Consider the following 21,529-nt stretch of genomic DNA (forward strand, 5'->3'; position numbering starts at 1 on the left):
CTTGGTGCAGGTTTGCCCGGGAAAAAAAAAATGCAGTATCTGTGTAGCATAATAAAGCAAACCAATAGAATGAGGTGTGCCTGTAGTATCCTTTTCTGGGATAGTTCAATTAAGGTTAAATACAAATTTTTTAGTTTCTGAAGATGGAATTCCAAATCACCAGAACTCTAACATCCTAACAGATGGAGGAAAACACCTCCCTTCAATAATGTAGACATTCTGAATGTTGCCTCCAAACTTTCCTCAATATGTGTGTGCACATGTTAAATGTCAATGTTATGGTATATGTGTAGAAATTGTGCACTCCCCTATTCAAATTAGGTGCTCATAGTTCGAAACAGCGTGTAGCCCAATGAAACGTGTAAAAAGCAACTGAAAGTGCATTTGATCCCTGTTATCCTCCTAAATCTCCCCCCTTTTACTTAGTCTACACTAGTGGTTCACCGGCCACGGTCTCAACTAATAATGAGGTTCTTACACCTTTTCTCAGTAATTTGAAAAGGCTAATGCAAAGTATATTTTTCATACTTTATAGTTACATACACACTAAGACACTGCTTTTTGGTGGAGTTGCATCTGTTTCATGTATGGTTATCTTGCTTAGCAGAAGCTCTGGCTGTTTGCCTCATTGTAATGTGGGGACATTGTCATATGAGATATCCCTAATAAAATTACATAATTTAACATCCTTGGATGTGAACCTGGAGTGATAACTCAAAACTCCAGTAGCAGTGAAACAATTCTTGATTATATGTACAATTCATTGCTTATAAAAAGCATAGCCAAAAAGATGAACTTTTAAAGCAACATTACTGCAGTGTTCACTGTTGTTTTCTAAGAGGATGATAGAAATAACACAGAGAGGGACAGGAAATGCTTAGAAGAGGAAGGAAGGAGAAAGTTAAAGCTTTCAAGAGATGATGCTATAGATGAGACTGAAAGATAAGTACAAGGAAAAAAGGATAGTGTCTGAAGACGGAATTGTAAGAGGACCTACTAGCTACAGAGAGAACCTCCAGTTGCCTGGTGATGGCAATGTAGCAGGAGGTAAGCCTGCCTGTAAACAAGGGCAGATGAAGAGAGTTGCTATGCTCAAGAGATACAACAATGCTGCGTAAAATTCTGTGATAACATTTTCTGTGTATTTAAATTGTGTGCATGCACAAGAGAGGGAGGGGCACTATTTTAAGTGTGCAGCTCTGAATTTTCACACCTAAACCTACGCAAGTAGCACTTGAAACGCTTGTGATGCTTGAAATCTTGTGATGACTTCATTTTAATTTAAGAGACAATATGAATTGAATAGGAGAAAGTTTTGAGCTAATGTGATTATGATAGCTAAGAAGTCCCATGATATGCAATCTACAAATGAGAACGATGGAAGCCAGTGGTGTAGTTCAGTCCCAGTCCAAAGACTCACTCGGAGCACTGATGTCCAAGGACAGGAGAAGAGGGCTGCCCCAACTTAGGCAAAGAGGAAATTTGTCCTTCCTCTGCCTTTTTGTTCAGTTCACGCCCTCAATGAATTGGATGATGCACACCAGCATTCATGAAGTCGATCTTGACTCATCTACAGATTCAAATGCAAATCTCTTACAGACACCCTCACAGACACAAGGAATAGTATTTTGCCAGCATCCTTTAACCCAGTCAAGTTTAAACATAAACCAGATAGCATTTAAAACAAACAGATAAAAGGAATCTTTGGTGGCGAAATGAATCAATAAATAAATCCAACCCCCTCCTCCATTTCTCTAATTCCAGCAGAATTTTGATTTCATTTGTCTTCCTAAAGGAGGGTTTCATCAGCAAATCTAGGGGCATACCCAGAATACCCAGCTGAGCATATTTGTAGAGTAAATTTCAACTTTAAAAAACCTAGTCCAAATATTCCAATCCTTTTTAAAAAGTTACTGTTCCTAATCAGTATTTAATACTTTTCACCTTTCTTCTTGATGCCCTCCAAATTTGTTTTGTGTCCTTGAGTGGGTGGCCAAGGAGTGGGTTGGTTGATTTCTTTTTAATTAAGGCTATCTCTATAACCATAATGCATGGAAAATACGACAGTTACATTTACTTTAGTGCACAAATGGTTCAAATTCAATTAACACGTATTTTTAAATACCTGCCAGATGTTATTAAGTATTAGTTGCAGTGTTGCTTCAAACAGTCCTTTATCCTCAAGGAGACTTTGGAAAGTGAATAGTAAGCCATATGTACTCAATAGCATAAAGAATGGGGGGAAATGACCTAACTTGCCAAAATGCTGAGTCTTGATACATTTTATCGAAAAGAAAAAACAAAAAACAGTGCATATCTCTCTACCTGTCCTTTTTCCTGTCCAGAAGCCATGATCTCAAGAACATGCTTCTTATGTTCAACAGCTAAGATAAACCTTCACATCACATGATAGTCACTGCATCCCTGGGACTTTGACTTCTTTAGCCTATAAAACCTCCCAGGGAAAACCAGGGCAGGACAAGAAAAGTTGGAGGAAGTGTCTGCAGAAACATGTTTGACTTTGAATTTTGTAAGAGGGCAGGATAGATTTCCCTGACATCTGAGACCTTGGGCTACAGCTGAGCTAGCCCTGGCCATTCTGAAATAACAGAGCAATCAGTGCTGGGTTTAGAAGATGCTTTATATTTCACTGTGCCACCACATAACTCAAAGGGCCGAGTCTGGACATGCATGTAAGCTTGTTTCTGAAAAGCAGATGAGAAGAGGTTTTAATTTTTATTTGTCCCAACACTTGCCTGTTGAGTTGCAATAAGATAGAGACTTTATTAGGGTGGTAAATAGCAATGCTCCATGAGAGTTTTCTGTTGTTGTTTCCTCCAGTGTAAAGATGTCATGTCCACTCCCCCCCCCCCCCAAGAGCCCCTGCCCCCCNCACCTTCCCCATTCTCCCAACCCTCTACCTTCCAAAAAAAAAATAATTATCAGCACTATTCTTTTATGTTATTTCCTACTCAAAAATTATTCACAGATCCCTATTTATCACTACTTCAAGGTAAGACTTTCCATAATATCCCTGTCCAATCTCCCCTTCTCCACTGTGTCACTCCACTTGACCTCATTCTTCTAAGTTCCAACAATGTCCTCAACATATCCAATCTGTAATCAGCATACAGTTAATTCATCTTCACTCAAGTACCTTTTCCATTCCTCAGCAGCCAACTGACAAGGAAAAAAATATAATATTCATTCATAACTTATATATCTGGCACTATACATAAAATATTGCTAACCTCACAGAAATCCTATTTTACAAAATTGGAAATTGAGACTCAAGATCCCAAGATCATATAACTAGCAATAAACTGTAATTCATCCCACTGTCTTTATAAAGCCCCTTTGATCTCAGCACATAGCCTATGCCATTGTAGCACATTTTGTGTACCATTTTGTTTCCTGTGTCCGTGTCTTCCTCATCTCAGTGGTAAGCATACAAGGACCATGATGTAGTTTTACATCACCAAGTATACAGTAGTTGCTAAATGAATACTTGTTGACTGATTTTATAAATGTTATAGAGTGATACCCAGCATTGCGTGTTCAACCATTTCAGGAGATTAGGACAGATTGTGTTATAGCCAGAAAAACATTTACTTGAGTAATGAAAAAAGAGCTATGACTGGCTGTGTTGACCCTTGCCATTACACCTGTCTCTTCATTCATCCTTTCTAGAAAATGGGCTTGGGGAACTGGTAGCATTATATGAGCCCTCTGAGCTCTATAGAACATAGGTAATTCATTTTTACCCTACATGTGAGATAGATATTGTTCTAAGGCCAGGTCCACAATTCTTTATCTGATAGCCTTGAGGGTGTATGTGTTTTAGAAATCAGAATTTTTCAGATTTTAGAGATTAAATATAGTGCTTATGTTACATATTGTATAACTCCCTCTGCAGGGTCTGAGTCAGCACCTAAAATCAGACACATTATCTCTGTATCCCATCAAGTGGAATAAAGGTGACAGTCTCGAGTCACATTTTGCTGCCAATTTGCTGCAAACTCAGGAGAACATTTTTGGTTTCCAGAAGTTTTTGGATTTCAGAATTGTGAAAATTGTAATAAGGGATGTGAACCTGTTATTGAGATGTATTGACTCATTTAATCTCTCAATAATTTGCAATGCTGTATTTTTTTTTATTTTGAAGATGAAGAAACTAAACCATGGAAAGGTTCTATAATGTGCCCAAGGTCCCATGGCTAGCAAGTGGCAGAGCCAGTGTTTGAACCTAGACTGTGACTCCAGAACAGGTGTTTTTCACCACTCCAAGTTCTGCCTTCCAAGAGGACTTTGTGAGTCTCACCTACTGGTGATGTGACCTTGGACCACTGCCTTAGCACCCTGGGCCCTGGTTTCCTCATCTGTTGCTAATAGTGAAATGTAGATGTCAACCTGGAGGTTTTCACCCCAGGAGAGCTACATCAGATGGACTTGAAGTCTTATTCCTGCTTTGCCTAAAGCCTGTTCCAAGATCTCTGCAAGGTTCTAGAGGCTCATATTCTCGTTGTCACAGTTGGCTTCAGCTTCTGCTAAATTCACATTATGAATCATTATGAATCATCTCAGTATCTTGTTTTTGGACAGCATGATATACACTCATGTGCGAAACTCAGCTCTTCATCTCAAGCAGACAAATGTCTTCAGGTTGCTTGCTATTTCTCCACCTTCTTAAAAGTGCTTTAGTCACCTCCCTCACTTCCATATTGCTCTGGCTTCTCCCACTTTTGGTGCTTATGCCTTCAAGATATCCTCTCCTCCCAGTAAATTTTCTTACGCAAAGGCAGTTCTAAGAGTTCCTTCCCTTTGGCCATACCTTGGTGCTCACCCTAGATGCTGTCTCCTCCCACTTCCCAACATCTAGTCAATGACATCGGTGTTTCTTGCTTACAGCTACTTAAGTTTGATTGTGTGGTATGCAAATATTGCACCTAGCCTAAGGCTGAAACTTCTCTTAATTACCTTCAGTGCCTAGTACCAACTTTTATTTTTAGTAGGTGTTCAATAACTAGAATAAATCTGACAGTGTGCCAAAAGGTAGGAACCCATTAATGTGCTCCTTCAGTGATCATACACTTAATAGAAATTAAAGTCAGTAGTCTTATAAAACTTGTCTTCATATTACTCTCAGTGGAGTAAATTACTGGGGTTGAGATTTCAAAGACAACTGTAGTGCTTTAATTGGGAAAATATATCAGATGATAGCCAGGAAAATGCATTATATAAATCCTCAGCCCCAGGGAAATGTAATTCAGCCTGGATCAAAATACATTGATTATAGATTCTTGCTCAACCAAAAAATGAGAGTCTAGAAGGTTTCTTTACAACATAGGGTCAGTGATGCTGAGTGAGCTCTAGATAAAAATTGCCTGGCAGATGAGTTTTGTCACATAAGGTGTTGCCAGCTTTAGGGGAGCTTAGCACATGGTAGGAGCTGAACTACTTGCTGACTGAATAAGTGAATGAGTGAATGAATGAATGAATGAATGAGGTAAGAAACGTAGAAGTCCTACAACACTGGTGGTAGAGGTTTTGAACACCACCTGTTGCCCTGTCCTTACCTTCTTTCCTGGCCATGTGTCCATTATAGGAGAAAGAGACCTGGATTCTAATCTCTCAGCTCTATCCTAAACCCCTATATGTGTGACCATTGGCAAGTAATATCTCTGCTCTAGGCTTGGTTTTATCATCTGTAAAGTGAAAGTCTCGCACCAAATGATCTCTAAGGTAGGTTTGAATTGCTTATATGAATATATAAGAAGTAATATGGGTACATGAAAACAGATACTCAAGTATGGTGGAGGCACATGAGTTAAAAATTTTCCCTGTGCCCCACTCCCAGGTTTCTCTCCTCAAACAAAGCCCCTTTGGACTAATTCTGTCTTCCTGCCCTAAATACTCTGCTTATGCCTCTAGTTCTTAATTTATCTACTCTAAGCAATATCATTTATCTTTGTACTTGTCAAGACAAAAAAGTTAGTTTACTACCTTCTCCTATATTTAATTATATGTATGAATATTTCAGTGATATATATTCATTCCCTTTAATAGACTTAAAGCACTATTTCTTCTTTTAAGGACTATTTCTTAATCTATCAGATTTTAGTAGTATCTTGATTTCCCACTAAGTGAATTAATGTTCCCCTCACTTCTCTCCACTCCTCTTCCTTTAATCTCCTAGGTTCTGTCTGTTCAATCATTATTTTTTTACCCACCCAAAGCATTATTTTTATATTGCACAAAATTATAATACTTAAATTCTCTTTTCTAAGTATGGCTGTCTTTAATGCTTTTTCTATAGGCTAATTCCGAAAATTGAAAGCCAATAACGTATAACCGTGTGAATAGTATTTACTGCAAAATGAGGTAGCATGCTTAGATGTGCAGAGGGAGAGTAGTCTGTATCCCCAAATCTGGGCCGCTTCAAGAGGAGCGCTGCAGGCATCACAGCCACACTGATTCTCTCCCATTATACTCAGTGCGCTGCTTGAAATCACTTTACATTTTAGCTTGCTTCTTGTTATGAAGGGCTTTTGTTTAAAAATATCCTCAAACTTGAAATTTAGCGTGGTAGCTCTCAAACTTGGCAGAACGTTAGAATCACCAAGGGAGCTATTAAGAAACCCTGATATTTAGGGGATCTCACATCCACAGTTTCTGATTTAATTGGGCTGCAGTGTGGGCTGAACATCTGGATGTTTTCATTTTTGGCAGGTTATTCCCATGAGAAGCCCAAGTTTAGAACCCTAACCATTAATGTCAGTCATGTTTAGTAGAGTCAAAGGTAATGAAATATACTGAAACTTTTGGAAGCAAGAGCAAAAAGTAGAACCTGATACCAACCAAAGGCTTCTAGAACATTTTATTGCTTTGTTGGTTGCAGCTGTCTCTTTTGAAACCTACCACTGCTAAGATTGTTTAATAAGACGCACTTCTCTGCACTCAGCCCCTGAGATGTTACTTTGGGATGTTGTTATTTGAATGGAGAGCTGGTACCATTTTCAAGTCTATTCTTAGGTGGATACTCTGGGGTGTGGAAGGCTGGAAGGTTGCAAGGAAATTGTGTGAAGTTTTGTCAGATCTTTGATATTCACACCTACGTTTTAGTAACTTGATTTTTTTTTCATTGAGTCTAAGAATTTAGCAGGTTCTGTGTTTCCAGTAGTTCTGATTTTGTCTCATTTCCAAGGTCAGTTGTTCTCTTTCAGCACTCCAACCAAGGTACGTAGGAGGGCTAGAGGCAGGCTGGCCGGCCTCGGGTTCTAGTAGGTATAAGAGGCTGTGAAGAGGGACTGAGTGGAGGCAGCACCAGCAGGGCCCGAGTGAACATACTGTCCTTTGGCTGCCTGGCAGTTAGCCTGAAAAGCAAGCGTGAGAGAGGACATGGGGTTAGAGCAAATGCAACCCTGTGCTTGACTCTCTCTGTCTCTCATTTGAAACCAGCTCCACCCACATTTGGATTTCTTTTTTCTCCTTACAGTGGTTTTGCTAAATGCTGGTGCCGATTGAATTCTTTTCCTTTTATAATACATTATGTCCATTTCTGTCCCAGCTTTCTGAGGATTTCTCAGGCAAGCTGAAGTTTGTGTCAGTTACTGAGAAACTTTCTTTTTAGTACCAACAGTATTGCAACAACAGTGCTAAAAGTTAAAGTTGAGAAACTTCTCATTGCTATAGTGATAAGGGTGCTTATATTGGTGCACAGGCAAGGTGCAGCCAGAGGTACAACACAGCAAATTAAAGAAATTATTCCAGGGGCGCCCGAGTGGCTTGGTTGGTTGAGCGTCTGACTCTTGATTTCCACTCAAGTCGTGACCTCAGGGTTGGTACATTTGAGCTCCAAGCTGGGCTCTGTGCTGACACTGCAGAGCTTGCTTGGGATTCTCCCCTCCTCCCACCCATCTTCCCTCTGCCCCTCCCCCACTCACACTCACACTCTCAAAAAAATTATTTCAAAAAACTTTTCCATTTTTCACCTATATTTGTCCACAAGAATATCTAATTTTTTGGAGTTGTAATCATATTATCATTTGATTCCTTATGTAAATTCCAATTAAAGGTGAGTTCAGAATTACAAAACCTGCAATAATAATATTTGAATGATACTCGATGGTACCATGTCTTCAAGTCACTGTTGCTATAGTCTTGCCGTCTCCAGGACTTATTTCTCCATCTACTGTGATTTTCAAAGTATGTTGCATGGACCTAAGCACTTTAGAAATGAAAATTCTTTGGCTTGACCCCAGTCCTTCTCAATCAGAACCTCAGTAGCTGGGGTCCAGAAGTCTGTATTTCCACGTGACCTCCAGGTTATTCGGATGCATACTCAAGCTTGAGAACCACCATCCTAAATGATGAACTCAGCTTCCCTTGTATTGTGGGAAGGCCCTTCCAACCCTTCCTTTCACGATCCCTCCATCATACTAGCTACATCTCCCCACCTCGTCAGCCACACATTAGCACAGCCAGGCTCAGCTCTCCATCCTAACAGTCAAGCACTACCTCTAAAATCTCATCCCTCTTTTAGGCCTATGAGATGTCTTCTAAGCTTCTCTGGGGCCTTCCTTTCTTTAATGCCTCATCACCAAACTTCTGGCTATGCTTGATTCCTTGCCCGGCCTCCTCTGTGATCAGCAAGCCAAACTGGGGCTGTCGCTCAAATTCAGCACTGTCCTAGCTCCCTATTAAACTTTGACTCTTCTATGCTGCCATTTCCCACTGAGATTGATCCAGATGTTCCCACATGATTAAGAGAGCTATTAGGAAAATTCGAGATCTAAGTTAACACACCACAAACTTACTCTCATTTTAGCTGTACCATGCCTGATGCTCGACCATGATGTCTGGTTGGTCTCCTCCCCGGCTACTCCAACAGCTATTCTGAGCTTCCCCAATGTTAAGACTGAAATCTCCATTCCCTTATCACCCCCAACAGATGGCCTCGACTGGAATCAACTGCTACATCCCTTCACCTCTACAGACCTGATTGCAAACCCATTTTTCTCTTCTTTGCTGCCTCTTCCCTCCTTTCCAAAACCAACTGTGTCACCTGCATTTAATATTTAGTTTCATGCAATCCTGTTTCTTCTAACTCCTTGTCTTCTCAATTATCCCCACTGACCTTGCCTTTAATCTCTCCTCTGGATCCTTTTGCTTTACATTTAAACATGCCACGCTGTCTCCTATTTGGTTAAACTCTAAGCTCCCTGAAGGCAGTATCTGCATCTGCTTTGTTCACCCCTGTCCTTGGCTCATAGTAGGTATTCAAAAAGGAATGGCAACTGATTGAATAAAATCCCTTTTTTCCCTTATTTCTCCTGATATCCTTTCCGGGCCTTTTCCTGACAACCTTCCTTCCTGACAACATTTCCTCTTCTCTCTATTGAAACTATTGTGCTGAGGGTCACTGTATATGCTCCTAAATGCCAATGTCTGCTTTCCCTCAGCCTTTATTCTGAATCTCCTTGTAGTGTGTTATTAGTGATCCCCTTGAAACTTGTCTCTACTTGTTCCCAGGATCTTTGGTTCTGGGATTATTTTTGCTGCTTGTCATTGTGCCTTTCTTCTTCATCTCCCCAAAATGAAAGGTGCCCTGGTTCAGTCCTTGGCCCTCTTATCTTCCCTCTCCAGTGTCTCTGTGGAGACTGTCCTTCAGTCTACTGCCAACGAAACTCCCAGTGTGGATAATTCACAACTCTCTCTAGCCCTCACCTTCCTACTGAGCTCTAATGCCACCTTTTCAAATATCTAGTCGACACTATCTAGAGATACCATCATGGCCTGAATAAAAGCAATGCTTCTCCAGGTAAGAGAGCCAAGCTCTGAGTATCCACTTGATCGAGTACATAAGAAGTAGTAGCATCTTACCAGGGCCCGCTTCACGAAAGCTTCCTGGGTCGCCTTCTTGTTTGCCGCTTTGCCACCCCAGGCAGCCAGTGCACTAGCCTGCAGGGCCCGTCCGTAGGAGAAACTTAGTTTCCAGGGCTTTGGTAGAGGGCAGAGGTTAATAGCATTGAGGTTGAGAGTAGCATCCTCTTCGCTCATGCCACCAGACAAGAAGCAGATGCCTGGAAGGAGAGAAACCATTCCTCTCTACTATTCCCAGCTTATGTACCAGGCTTGAGAAAGCAAGCAACGAGCCTAAAGCAAATGTAATGCCTCAGTCCTTTCTCTGCTTGCATGGAACTGGGTTGGACAAATTAGTTAGCTTTTGCTGAGGTTAACTGGGCTAAAAAGAGAAGGGTTTTAATAAATAAGGAGGGTGATTAAATATCGAGGAAATAAATGGATTTTGTGCATTTGGACAGACTCAGGAGATGTGGTCTCACGGAGTGTGAGGGGAAGCCCTCGCTGCCTCTGAGATACAGAGGTTTGTTTCCTGGATAAAAGAAGACTCTTAGACAAACGCAAGTGCTTGTAGAACTCCTTCGCAGGATAGAGCTAAGACCTCAAGTCAGAGGAGGAGGAAAGCCTTACCAGGAACAGCTGCAGGAACCGTACGATGGAGAGCTGTGACAGTGGCCATAGCCACTTGCTCTGGCACATACTTCTTGGTACAGGCATGTCCAGCGGTCACCATGTTGGGCTTCAGCAAGGTGCCCTCCAGGTAAACATGATGGTCGTTTAGGGCCTTATAAACAGCAGCAAGGACCTGAAGGACAAGAGGCCCAAACAGGTGAAACCCAGAGCCAGCCTGACAGTCACCTGACCTGACTTTTATGTCGCAGGGATGCAAGCCAAATGTATTCTTGTATGTGGCTTGGCCAAAGCTTCCCAACCAGCTTCATCTCAGTCCACCTGCTTTTGCAAGTGGAGAAACTGAAATCAGGTTACACTGCAAGTATGAATGAAGTACCTTCTAATTACATCTTCTCATGTGATGCTCATTTTATTTTTACCCATTTATTTTTAATATAAAGGTTTTTAAATTTTATTTATTTAAATTCAAGTTAGTTAACATACAGTCGAGTATCGATTTCAGGAGTAGAACCCAGTGATTGATCACTTCCACATAACACCCAGTGCTCATCCGAACAAGTGCCCTCCTTAATGCCCATCACCCATTCATCCCATCCCCCCACCTCCCCTCCAGCAACCCTCAGTTTGTTCTCTATATTTAAAAGTCTCTTGGGGCGCCTGGGTGGCTTAGTCGGTTAAGCGTCCGACTTTCGCTTAGGTCATGATCTCGCGGTTCGTGGGTTCGGGCCCCGCGTCGGGCTCTGTGCTGACTGCTAGCTCAGAGCCTGGAGCCTGTTTCAGTCTGTGACTCTCTCTCTCTCTGACCCTCCCCTGCTCACGCTGTCTCTCTCTCTCTCTCTCTCCTAGAAATAAATAAAACATTAAAAAAAAAAGTCTCTTATGGTTTGCATCTCTCTGTTCTTATCTTATTTTTCCTTCCCTTCCCTACGTTCATCAGTTTTGTTTCTTAAACTCCACATATGCTCATCTTATTTTTAAATTTCTTTGTTTACGTATAATGTAACTGATCCAAAATGATAACAGGATTTACCAAAGGTCCCACCGCTGGGAACATGGATTGTGAAATGGAAGTCTTAGTACTGAAAATTCTGTGCTTTTTCCATATGGAGAATACCACTGTGCCAAAAAAAAAAGGGGGGGGGGGGTTGTTNTACCTCCTTACCTTCTCAATGCTACATAATGATTCCAACTGAAGAATATTTCATATATCACAACCGATATATGTTAAGTACCAAGATTTTTCAACTGGAATTGGGACTTTTATATTCAAGACTTACCTTCTCAGTAACATACTGGCAGTGTTCCAGGTCATGATCTCCATCAGGAAGTACCTCTGGTTCAACAATGGGTACCAGCCCATTCTAAAAAGGAAAAAGGGTTAGGAGGAAAAGGACGTAAAAGAGCAGCACTGCTCACTGTGATCATTTCCTTAAGAAGATGTCTGACAGTTGCATGGTCGCCTGGCTAAGTTGGTTAAGCATCTGGGCTCTAGCTTTTGGCTCAGGTCATGATCTTACAGTTTTGTGAGTTCAAGCCTTGCGTCAGGCTCTGTGCTGGCAGTGAGGAGCCTGCTTGGGATTCTCTGTCTCCCTCTCTCTCTCTGCCCCTCCCCCACTCACACTGTCTCTCTCAAAATAAATAAATAAACTTAAAAAAAGATATTTGACAGTCACAATTGGTATAAAATGAAGCCCTTATGGATAAATACCATTCATTGACTTAAAGGCAGTGAAAGGAAATTTAATGGGATCTCTAGTGAGCATTTGTAGCTTGGCCAAAAAAGCACAGTGAGGTTAAAAAAAAAAAAAAAGTTCTCCTGGGAGTGGGTAAAAAATAAGTAAAAACCCTTAATTTCTGTAGATACAGATTATGTTAGAGACTACACTAGCTACCTCAGAACCTAGTTGTCACCCATTTGGGGCAGTCAAGATCACTAAGAAAGAGCCCCCTTGTGTGGGTTAATTAAGGAATTAAGCACTGTTTATAGTTCTGAGAATGCTGGTAACTCCAACATAACACCCACACAAGCAAATCAGACGTAACTGGGATCCCAGAACACTTGAACGTATGTTGGAAACTAGTGTCAGGTCACCATCCTCCAAGATATTATTTGGATTGGGGCTAAATTAGAGCTATCACTCTGGAGCTAGGGATCTCCAAAGATCATGTTTTAGATGTGATGGAGCATAGGCAAGCAACTCCCCTGACCTTAGGGGCTGAATCACTCTTAAGACTAAGTTTTTAGAGCTTTGGCAGAGGACAGCTATTGATGGCATCAGCCTTGGAGTTCACAGCTAACTTGTGGAACCAAATCTTTCCCCATCATACTTAGCTACAGCAAAAGTGGTAGAAAATGCCACCAGGATATAAAGGTGAGATAAGGCTCATGTACTTATAGTAAAATTGGAAAGAGAAGCTCTGAAGAAAGTTCTTTCCTACTGTTATTTTAGCCCAAGGGGAAGGCAGAGCACCTGCTGACAGATACTGGCATAGCGGGCCAGGGCATTGGCGTTTTCCTGGATGGCAAGGCTGGACGGACACTGGTTGTCAATCCTTAGCACAGCACGCCATTTCCCAAAGTCAGCACCATCTTTCTTATACTGGGCACAGCGTTCAGAAAGGCCATCGAGCCCTGCAAGTCACAAAAGAGAAAAAGGCTTCTTTGCACTTTTATTTCTGATCCATGGGGCACTGATGAAGTGAGGGAGTTATTCCATGCCTTACCTTTCAGTCGGTGGAGCTTAAAGACTGAAAACATCCAGGCAAATAAATACCAATCCCAATATTGAGCCCAAAGATCTGGGGCTTTATACTTTGTAAGAAGAACAGAAGGAACTACTATTTGTTTAGTACTTACTATGTTCTAGGCATGATTCTAGGCATTTTGCATACTTCATTTAATTGCCATAACAATTCTAATAGTTAATATTATAATAGTTTTACAGATGTGAAAAACCAAGCTCCAAGAGGTTAAGTGACTTTACCAAGTTTGCATAGCTAACAAGTGACAGACCGAGAATTCAAATTCTGTTTAGCTAACCCAAAGCTGTGGTTCATACTTATCTACTTGGGCAGTGAAGCACCTTGCGAAATTGTCTGATTAGTAAGTGACAGAACCAGGAGTCAAACCCTGGTGAGTCTGATCCCAAAGCTTGGGACCTTTCCTCTTTTCTGCTACTGGATTTTTCTCTAAAACGTATACTCTCGGGTACAGAGTATCTTCTCTGTGCAAAGCACTGTGGTAAGCACTTTATGTACATTATCTAATTTAATTCCCACAACTATTCTGCAAAGCAGACATTGTCATCCCATTTTAACTGGCTCAGAACATTTACACGACTAGCCTAAGGTCACACAGTCACCAAATAGAGGAGCTGGGATTGAAAAGCAGGTGAGTGTGGCTCTAAAACCAGTGTGATATTCATATTTTGTTTTCCCTTGCTCCCCTCTTTGCTTGCCTTCATTCCTAATACATATTGGCATGATTCATATCAGCAGGTGATACCCTTACCTTGAATGGTGGTTTCTTTGTTGGTTCCTGCAAGGGGAGCACCTCCTTGGTCTAACTGTGAATGTAATTAACAGGTAATTAGCAGATGTCATGGGCCCCAGGAAAACACAAGCAGAGCCTCTGGTACTAACAGCTGTCATTTTTCATAAGCCAAGGAGGTGAATTCTGAAGGTGTATCAGTCACAGGATGGAGAGAGGGGTGGAGACACACAATTCAGTCCATAAGAGGAGGGAAGTTACCTGGAAGGAACAATGTCAGAGTGTCAACACTAAGAGAATGGAAAGGATGGAAAACACCAGGAGCTTGGGAAATAAGAAGTAATCTGACAGTACCTGGGATGCTGTATAGGAGCAGCTTCCCTTAAATTATGTGTTCAAGAGACATTTCATGAGCACCTGCACATATCAGGCACTACATTATTCCAGGAAATAAAAAAAATAAAGACACAGCCCCTACTCTCAGCATACCAGAACCTGAGGTCATGAGCCAGAGAGGTAGATAGGCTGGGTTTGAACTGGCTCCAGTTTGCCTTGCTGTGGGCAAGTTACACTATGCCTTGTAATTCCATTTTCTCTCCTCATCTCTAAAATTAGGATAATAACTGATCTGACCTCCAGAGGTTATGAAGAGGATTCAATGAGCACTTGGAGTTGTAAGCACTCAACCTGTACCAGTTTTCACTCCTGAGAAGCTCATGTGGTTTGAGTTGACAGAATTATAACTTCAATAATAGCGATCCGGAACTAAATAATAATTATGTGACAGGAACTGTTTTAAAAACTCCTTTCATCCTTATAAGAGCCTTATGAGGTAGGCCCTACTATTCCCATTTGAGAAATGAGGAAACTGGGACACCAGGAGATTAAGTACCTTATAGAAAACTTGGCTGGAAGAAGGCGGCACTGGCAGAAAAACCTAGAAGAGGATCTGGTCCTCAGGGAGAGAATGATGCTGGAAAGGAGTACGAATGACAGTTGGATGGTGAGGGTGTCCAGAGTGTTGGTCCAGTGACTGACCTGAGAGTTGGGCTGGGATGAGGCAGAAGTGAGGTGGAAATGGAAGTATTCACCTTGATTCCCACAACGATCCCCTTTTCCTTGAGGATGTTTCTGAACAGCTTCCCCTGACTGTCCTTCTGGTAGAGGGTCTCGTGGAAAAGGATCACGCCCCCGATGCTCTGGTTGATGGAGTTGTCCACGGTGAAGAGGATTTCCCGGAACTGCCGGCGGTTTTCCTCAGTGTTCTCCACCTTGATCCTCTGCAGGCGGTTTCCCATGGTGCCTATAAGGTGGACGGGCCAAAGCAGCTGGAGGGGCAAGCCAGGGCTTTACTGCCAGCCTCCTCCACTCTAGCTCAGAAACCCTCAGCAGGACAGCAAGACTCTGTTTTGTTCAGATCTTCAAAACTCCTGTCTCCCTTGTTGGCTCCCTAGGGAAAGACCTCGCCTGCTGTCAGGATGCTGGTTAGGAAGTCTATGGAATGGAAATATTCTGGGTAGGTGGAAGCCACTATTGGGTTTAAGTGGGTTTGTAAGGCCCTCAGGACTCTCTGATCACCCCACCCCCCACCCCCAGCCCCAGGTCCAGCTCTCAATCTGACGAGATGTACATACAGTCAAAGGAGGGATGGGGTGGGTTCTTGATTCCTCTGGCCTCTATTATTTTATGGTGGGCCATACAGGCCAGCCACAACCCTCCCCTGCACCATCCTGGACTTCTCTCAGCCACAAGCCCTTCCCTGTTCTAGATATAGACATTTCTCTGCCCTCCCCAATCTTCCTTAGGTGACTTTACACTGACTTCTCAGCAGCAGCAGAGGTCTGTGTATCTGACCTCATTCTTATTACTGAGTTCCTGGCTTTGCTATAGTCTCGATTCAAATGATCCCTGGCAAGGGGCCTTAAAATGGAGGGCGTGAGCCTCTTCTTTTGGTTTTCAGAAATCTACCTACTGGAACCACAGGACCCAAAATGTCTATGTTCACGGGGTCTTCTGCTCCCACTGCTGTGTACCTTTACTCCTCTGAGAGGAAAGAATATGATTGTTGATGGCCATCGCTAAGTCGTAGAAATAAGAATACACTTGTTGTATGATGTTACTTGCACTCACCTACGGACTCATCTGCAGCCAGGATCCCCTTCCCATTGGCAACAATACGCTGGGCAATTTCTGAGAGCTCCTTCTTCTGTTCTGAGGTGAGGGCTGGAAATCGATAGGCCATGGTGATGGGTCTGGAAAAGAGTGCAAAAGTGTCCTGAACAGGTGGCTCAGACAGATTCAAGACAGCCAAGGTGTGCTACCAAGCCTTGTGGGCCCCTCTTACATTTCTGGGCCACATCCATGATGGATAAACAAATGAAGTCTGGGTTTTTCCCCCTCTAGCTTAAGTAGTTGCAATTAGCCATAACGATGGAAGGTGGGATGCCAAATTTCATGGTCATCCTAAATAGAATGTCTTCCAGAAGACCTTTGGGTTCACTGATTCTGAGACTGAACCAGCTAACTAGTGACCCACTCAAATCTGACAAGTAGATGGCACTGTGGTAACTGACTCTCTGTGGATCTCCAGTGCCTTTGGGTGCTCTGGATGACTTGAGGCCAGGACAGTGAGGCTTTCAGCCTCTATGACCCATCTCCCATTTTATTTTGTTAGCCTGAATTATTCTTTGGGTAGCAAACGTGAGAGGAGGAACTGCCATTTGGTTTTACAGTTAACCTCCCTTCAGCTTTGGGAGATAGAGTATGGTGTGCAAGTCTCTTTTTTTCTTATATTCAACCACCTATGACACCATTTGGGATAGATGGGCAGGATTTTTCCCAAGTGGCTCTGGACTGGAGCCTCCTATGGACTCTAAAGATGCCAAAGCCGTACGGTGATCCCTGCTCCCTCCTGCTCCATCCAATCACTCTCAGCTTCACTGCTCTAACAAAGAGAGACTCTGGTTTAAAGATCCCCTATGTAAGCGCCCTCCTCAGCAATGGTCTTCTGAAAAGATCTTGCCCCTGTTCAGCTGTCACTTTGAGCTAGTCAAAACTGCAAGCTCACAGCACTCTCATCTGGATGCTAGAAAGATTAATTTTGCATGTGTTGGACTATCAAAGAAAAAAATGGTGGTAAGGATTATCTTGAGTGGTTTCTTATTCAATCCTATGACCTCCTCCTTTCCTCGGTCTCCTCCCTCTCAAACTCATCCATAGGGAAGATGCCCCATGCCTGCTTTCTACTTCCCGCAAGCACAAGGGCATCTCAGTTCTCATTTAATCCTCTCAGCAATGAGGTAACCACGGCAGCTATTGTCTTCTTTAATTAAAGAGCTAGTTAATACCCAGCAAAGTTAAGGGACTTGTCCAATGTCTCAGTTAGGATGAGGCAGAGCTCCCCACCCAGTGTTGCCCATCATGGCAAATCAATTTCTTCACATTTTCTGCATCCCTTCAAGGCAAGGTTGATATAAGAAATAGATGGCTATGAACTAGCTCACAAGAAGGTATCATTGATGTCACTCTCACTTCAACAGGGGTTCTCGCATTAACCCCAAAGAGTGGAACCAGAGTGCTGTCATTGGGGACAGGATAGGCTAATGGGCAATGATATCTAGAGAAAATGATCATTCGAGGCCCCTCCCATCCCAGACACCTGAAGATAGTGTTTCCCCTCATTTATATATTAGTTCCTAAAACTGTAATCAAGGATTACTAGCTTTAAATCTGGCCACTAGATCTTTATGCAGATAAAAGCCAACCTGAAATTGGTGACCTTCAGACCAAAGTACAAATTTTCTCTCTCAGTTTAGGTAATTCCATAAAGGAATTAACAAATAAGAAATAAAGATGTTTCCTTAGTGAAACAAAAGGAAAACATCACCCAATAATAGCAAATTACCATTTATTGCCAAGTACTCTGCTAATTGCTTTACATGCACTATACAATTTATTCCTCATTATACCCTCAGAAGGCAGCTGGGTTCCTCCTCCATTCCCCTCCCCCACACACAAACACACTACGCAAGAGATGAGGAAAGAATATAAGAGAGTTTAATTATTTGTCCAAGGACATGTAACTAATAAGGCACAAAGTTAGGATAAGGGGCAGTGCTCCCCTCTTTCAAGGAAACAGTGAGCCTGGGGAAAGGAATCAGTCTTTGGGTGACTCTAATGTCATTGATAATGCCCCCAGAGTACTTGTTGATGACACCCCCAGAGGATCCAAAATCCTTGGGCCGTGGCCCATCACCCTTACCCCAGGGACCTTGTCAATTCATAAATATCTCATATATTCACACAGGTTTTTGATCCTAGATCAGACAGAAGTGGGTTTAGAGACTAGCTCTGCTTCCTCCTAACTGGGACCTTGAGCAAGTTAGTGACTTCTCTGAGTCTTAGTTTACTATGGAATAAATGGCACTCACATCTGCTCTGGTTGTCTCACTGCCAGGTCTAATGTCACTTGTGAGCACCTTACTCATTGTAGTTGCTCAAAATATATTTATCAAATTAATTGCATGATAAATTGGAAGACGTTTTATAATACATTATGAAAATGTTGGGTATTACTATTTCTCTCTTTCTAAATATTAAAAAAAATAAGTACCCGAGATTACATGTTTCTATTTGCTACCAAGCTATTTTTTCATTTTCTGATGCTGACTCAACCAGAAAAAAAACAGAGAAAAGGTCAAATTGAACCACTACTGCTTATGGGAAGTTAAACTTCTACAGAGAGATTAAAGTTCTGTACCACATCAGCACAAATGTTGCCCCTCTGTTAATCATAAAACAGGGTCACAGGCCAACGTTCATCCCTGGAGACAGGAAGCCAGCCAGGGCTGGATCACCGCAGAGAATGATCTCTGTGCTCCCCAGCCTCTGCTCACTGAGGTCTCAAGCCAATCTGTTTTTCAAGTGTGATGGGAAGTTGTTCACATTATATTATTAAGTAAAATGGGAGGAGGGAAGCAAGTTTCAGGGACGTGTGTAATATTTAATATCATTCTTTTTTAATTAAAAAAATGGTTTGGGGCACCTGGGTGGCTCATTCCATTAAACAGGTGACTCTCAGTTTTGTCTCAGGTCATGATCTTGTAATTTTGTGAGTTCTAGCCCTGTATCAGGCTCTGCATTGATGGTGTAGAGCTTAGGATTTCCTTTCTCTCTCTGCCTCTTCCCTGTTCATGCTGTCTCTGTGTCTCTCAAAACAAATAAATAAACAAAAAAATTTAATTATATAACACATACTAAGCAGAGAATAACCACCCTGGAGTTACCTGTGGGGATTGAAAGGGGATGGGGTGACTCTCACATTTTACTTTATAAATTTTTTGTAATGTTTGATTTCTCAATGAATAGGTTTATATATTACAATATTTATTATATATAAATTAATGTATTATATTAACAGGTGATACATATACAAATCTGGGAGAAGTTTGTACAAAAATATAAGAATAGAAGGTAATCACAGAAAAACAGAGGTGCAAGTGATCTCAGAGATATCAACCCTGCCAACACTAAAGATGGGGAAATGGAACCTCAGGAAGAATATGTATGATGCCCTTTCTAAATTGTGATGCCCTGGGATTATAAACCACATCCTACTGGCTTCTGACTTGGAATCCTTTTTCAGCAAAATAGCTGAAATTCTTCCTGCCTTCCTTGAAGAAGTGAAAAGATAATGATTTGTAAAATATGAATATTTAACTCCTGGAGAAATATAAAGAAGTAGAGAGTCCATTCACTTCTCCATGTGCAAGGCAGATGGGTTTTCAAGAAGACATGAGGAGCTGATTCATTGAAAGCCTACGATGTCCAGGCACTGTGAGCAAATTTTACATATAGATGTGTGAAGATGCCCATAGCTTCACCCCCCACCCAACGTCACAGTGACAAGTGCAACGAGATGCCCTATGACAGCTTGATCCCTGATGCCTTTGAACATATGTGAGGTAGCTCAGAGAGCTGAATGTTGCTCTTTCTTCTAAACTGGTACCTAGGTCAAAGACACTTCTAGGTCTCCATTCAGCACCTCAGGCTCTACCGTAGGTCTGGGTGGTCCCCAGATGTGCCTTGGCTTAATGGCAGCAGAGCCCAAGCCCCTTTGGGATCCAAACTGGCTAACGGAGCCCTAGGTAACTAGAAATAGTGTATTTTAAAAGGGATCATCTCCTGGGGTGCCTGGGTGGCTCAGTCCCACTCTGGATTTTGACTGAGGTCATGATCTCACAGTTTGTGAGATTAAGCCCCCTATTGGGCTCTAGGCTAGACAGCGCAGAGCCTGCTTGGGAATCTCTCTCTCCCTCCCTCCCTCTCTCTCTCTCTCTCTCTCTCTCTCTCTCTCTCTCTCTCTCTCTGCCCCTCCCCTGCTTGTAAAGGCAGCATATCCTCACAACATATCTATTTTCCAGATAGTAGAACAAATATCCTAAAGTATGCCAGCAGCTTTTGATTCCAAATAACTTAAACTATAGGATCTTCAAAGCAGGAAATGTTACAGAAAGTATCAAACAAGTGGAAGCTTGACAATCCATAAACAAATGATGACGGTGCTCTGTGACAATTCCAAGCCTGTGCCATTTTCTCATTTGAGCAGTGAGTGAAGGTAAGTGCAACACACAGCACGCACCAGCAGTTCATTTGTGTGACAAAGGAGCTTCAGTACCAGCACTAGTAGGACTAGGAAGAGAAGGAAGAAAAAGACATCAGGCAATAGATATGTAAATAAATCACTGAATTATGCAGTTGCCATGGGGAGAAGAGAAATGAGCAAGAATCTCAAAACTCGATTGGCACCTAAGCAAATAAGTGCGCTCAAGTTGTTTCTCCCAGGCCAAAGACCTAAGAGCTTTCACGCAGGTCACACTGGAAGCTGGCATCAGTCTCGAGCATTTTGCCCCCACAGGGTCAGCAAAGGTGTGGATGAGCATTTACGCTTAGGGAGGAAAAAAATCATTTCAGCACAACATCACGTTTTCAGCCACAATCAAGTTTCTCCTCAAAACAAAAGCAAACAGACTTTCTCCTCTACCTGGGTAGCAACATCATTAACGGCTTACTCCCAGATGCTGTCCAGGCAGACAAAGAAAGTTCTTTTACTTACGGGTTGGGAAGGAGAGTCCTCTTAGGTATCTGAAGCTGTGGATGAGGCAGCAGCTGCCAAATAGGACGAGCCTTTGGGAACACACAGTTTTTATAGAGGTCTTGTCAAATTTGTTTGTTGTGGGTTTTTTTTTTTTTAACTTTCACCCTCCCCTGGCCTGATAGGGAGGTGTTTATCCAAGACCTGGTTGGCTCATACCAGCCAATCCTGATCACGCTCACACACCTGTTGGACTCACAGTGTTAAAGCTACAGTCGATTATCTGGAGACCATGTAGTTCTTAACCTAGACATCATTTTTCAAATGAGAAAACTGAGGCCTAGAGGATTAGGGGATTCCCCTAAGTCACACAGCTAGTAAATGACAGAGCTCTCCAGACACCAAGAGAAACTGGAAAGAATGTCACTTTTGCTAATAGCACTTACTAAACA

The 21,529-nt window shown here is 42.2% G+C and overlaps 1 protein-coding gene across 1 annotated transcript; it reads right to left on the reverse strand.

Annotated features, from left to right (window-relative positions):
- Window positions 1-6,859: 6,859 nt before the first annotated feature.
- Window positions 6,860-21,146, reverse strand: ALDOB (aldolase, fructose-bisphosphate B). The gene is made up of 9 exons (XM_077752265.1): window positions 21,099-21,146; window positions 16,115-16,236; window positions 15,076-15,287; window positions 14,006-14,060; window positions 12,966-13,126; window positions 11,772-11,855; window positions 10,492-10,666; window positions 9,883-10,082; window positions 6,860-7,373 (listed from the first exon to the last, which is right to left on the reverse strand). Exons 2-9 carry the CDS (start codon window positions 16,224-16,226, stop codon window positions 7,278-7,280), a joined length of 1,095 nt encoding a protein of 364 aa, XP_077608391.1. The 5' UTR covers window positions 16,227-16,236; window positions 21,099-21,146; the 3' UTR covers window positions 6,860-7,277.
- Between the last annotated feature and the right edge of the window lie 383 nt (window positions 21,147-21,529).

This window comes from Crocuta crocuta, unplaced genomic scaffold, assembly GCF_008692635.1.
Source record: "Crocuta crocuta isolate KB4526 unplaced genomic scaffold, BGI_CrCroc_1.0 scaffold211, whole genome shotgun sequence".
NCBI classification, from domain to species: Eukaryota; Metazoa; Chordata; class Mammalia; order Carnivora; family Hyaenidae; genus Crocuta; species Crocuta crocuta.

Coding starts and splice junctions, on each gene's coding strand:
- ALDOB (XM_077752265.1), bottom strand. CDS start 16,226: ATGGCCTATCGATTTCCAGCCCTCACCTCAGAACAGAAGAAGGAGCTC. Junction 13,127..14,005: donor CAAAGAAACCACCATTCAAG/GTAAGGGTATCA, acceptor TGTGACTTGCAG/GGCTCGATGGCCTTTCTGAA. Junction 7,374..9,882: donor CTTTCGTGAAGCGGGCCCTG/GTAAGATGCTAC, acceptor CTTGCTTTTCAG/GCTAACTGCCAGGCAGCCAA.